The sequence below is a fragment of the Amphimedon queenslandica genome, unplaced genomic scaffold, assembly GCF_000090795.2.
Source record: "Amphimedon queenslandica unplaced genomic scaffold, v1.1 AMPQUscaffold_8850_Cont19210, whole genome shotgun sequence".
Taxonomy (NCBI): domain Eukaryota; kingdom Metazoa; phylum Porifera; class Demospongiae; order Haplosclerida; family Niphatidae; genus Amphimedon; species Amphimedon queenslandica.
The window spans coordinates 1-2,866 of record NW_003550877.1 but is presented as its reverse complement, the minus strand read 5'-3'; the positions used below and the strand labels follow the sequence as shown (position 1 = coordinate 2,866).

Below are 2,866 nucleotides of genomic sequence, written 5' to 3'. Positions count from 1 at the left end.
AGTACTAACCTCATAAAACATAGAACCTAAGACTCTACCCTGAAGGATAAAATAGAGGAATTAAAATATCAGCAATTGTGTATTATTATGAACATTAAATATAAATTTTATTACTTTCAATATGTCAAGGCAGCCATGTTTCTTAACCCTTTTCCTCATCTCTTGACTCAAGTTAAATAAATAATGAAGCTATAAAAGACATCTCATTAAACCACACCCTATGCCCCGCCCACAAACCTGCTCTTTATTAAACTGACTGACTGACAATATGTTACGCTTGTAAAACATGGGTTGCCATGGTAATGCCGAGGTGTCGTTATAGGCGGAGCTCGACGTGTCGGAATGCAAATCAAAAGAGGGCGGAGTCTGAGGACGATAATCTAATGGGCTGGGGGAGCGAAGTCGCCCACGCAAGGGGGAATTGAACCGCTTGTGAGGAGAAGATGGAGCATCCAATACTAGAGAAAGAATCAGTGAAGAAATAAAGTGAGAACAATATTTCGAACTCCTTTAAATTTTCTTTTAAAGTGCAAGCATGGGCACAAAATAATATTGGATGATAAAATTACATAAAACTAAATATAATAATATGTAGCATTAAAATAAATCCTATATTTATTTATTTATTTATAGTCTGTGTATAATGGACAAACCTTTGATCCCAGTGGGTTCAGAGTCGTGCCGCGTCCTGTTAGGGAGGGACCCCACCTCAGGACCATCACTGGCTGACTCAACTCCGCCCGACTGGTGATAATGAGTCTTAGCCACACCCCTTGCTGACGAGAGAGGGGGAGAGAGAGGAGGCTGGAGTCTCACGTCTTGACCATAGCCAGGCTCGGCAAGGACCTTGCCGTCAACAAAAACTGTTTCTCCACGTAAGACGACTCGTTTGACACAACCTTTGACTTTCATACCGGCAAACGGTGTCCATTTTGCCTACAATAATAACAATAAATAAAAAATGAATAAATAATAAATATTACTATTAAGTCAATCTATTCTACATGCATGAACTACAGTAAAGTTACGTGTACGTTAATATACTTTTGAGTATTGAAGAGAATCGGGTATTATCCATTCTTCGTCTAAATCAACCTCAATGTGGGTATCAAGTTGTGGGCGGAGTCCGAATATCTTCATAGGATTGGTATAGAGTCTGAGAATGACATCCTAGGAATGGGAACGGAATTATGAGAATGAAACTATATTGGTTTTATGCATACATCAATGGTGAGTCTTCCCTGACTGACAGCTGTTAGCAATAGAGGAAGCATTGTCTCTAGTCCAGGGAGACCAGGTGGGGGAGAAGAGCTCTCCTTCTCTTCTAAAGTGTGTGGAGCTAATGGAAACAAAGAATAATAAAGGCTAGAAAAGCTAAATCTTCTCTCTTCCCCTCCCTCTCCCTCTCCCTCTCTCTCTCTCTCCCTCTCTTTCTCTCTCTCCCTCTCTCCCTCTCCCTCCCTCTCCCTCCCTATCTCCCCCCCTCTCTCTCTCTCTCCCCCCCCCCTCTCTCTCTCTCTCTCTCTCTCTCTCTCTCTCTCTCTCTCTCTCCCTCTCCCTCTCCCTCCCTTTCTCCCTCCCTCTCTCTCTCTCCTATATTAATTACCGTGGTCAGTTGCAAAGCTATCAATGATGTCCATGTTCTCCCAGAGAGCCTCCTGGTCTTCAGCAGTCACCAGACAAGGCCTGACTTCTCCTTTCCCTCCTCCGAGTCTCACGGCATCCTCATGAGTGAGGAAGAGATGATGAGGAGCCACTTCACACGTGACAGGAAGACCTTTCTCTTTAGCAGCACGAATGATGATAATCTAGAATGGAAGAAAGGGTATTATTTTACCATTATTTGGTGAACTAAAGCCTCTCATATGCAGCAGACAGACAGCATGACATTGTACATGTAGACTGATGTTATCGTCTCTCTCACTTCCTCTTTTCTTGCTACATGGCAGACGTGAACACGCTTCTTGTATAGTTCAGCTAAGAGTAGGACAGCAGCTGTTGTCCTTTCCTCGGCGTGAACACAAATAACTCGATCAGAGGACCAATTCTCAAAATGCTAGAGAAAAAAAAGAAAATATAAATAATAATCAAGAAATGACATAACAATAATACTACAGTGTGGCAGCTGGGCTGGTTATTATTATGTACACTTTTATAAATAAAAAATTATATAAAAATTTAATTGTCATACTTTGATCCAAGACTCCATTGAGTCAAGTCTTAGTGAAGTGAAAGTTTTATTTAAATACATTTTAAGTGCAAAAGATTGACTTGAGAGTCTGAAAGGAGAAAATGAGAATTAAAGACACAAAATATTATGAACACACACACACACACATGTAAGTAAACGTAACTTATTTTAATTACTTAATTTTAATTATAAAACTATATTGTTTAAGTACCTGTGTAAGTAAGGATAGTTGTCAGCACTGGCTCCTAAATATATGCCGTAATCACATCTGGCACCTGCTCTAGCACACTAATGGAGAGGGGGGGGGAGAGGGAGAGAGAGAGGGGGGAGGATAATTACTACAGACATGATATCCTCTCAAATGTCAATAATACGATAATTAATGAATTAATGAGATAAGGAACTGAGTGAGACGTTACTAATGTACAAATATAATCAAACCGAGCTAAGATGAAAGAGAGAGAGGAGGACACACAAACCCCCACATTGTTTTACAAGACAAGACCATAAACTAATTTACAGGAAATGAGCTACAAATTACTTACAACTAAACACAAAAACAATATTATATAAGAAATGGTCATACAAGTAGCTCTACATACACATGTGATGAGTGTATACAATATTATGAGTGGGTCGATATGAAACTATGAACAAAAAGGATAAAAGAAGTGA

General features: G+C 39.8%; 1 protein-coding gene across 1 annotated transcript; it reads right to left on the bottom strand.

The window, feature by feature from the left end:
- Window positions 1–3: 3 nt before the first annotated feature.
- LOC105315681 (CAD protein-like) lies at window positions 4–2,479 on the bottom strand (the record flags this gene model as incomplete). Its single annotated transcript, XM_011410404.1, has 10 exons — window positions 4–39; window positions 115–189; window positions 238–458; window positions 654–936; window positions 1,045–1,170; window positions 1,224–1,339; window positions 1,607–1,808; window positions 1,925–2,056; window positions 2,192–2,279; window positions 2,403–2,479. Coding segments are annotated over 10 exons (1,356 nt in total), but the record flags the coding sequence as incomplete, so codon positions are not given.
- Window positions 2,480–2,866: the final 387 nt, after the last annotated feature.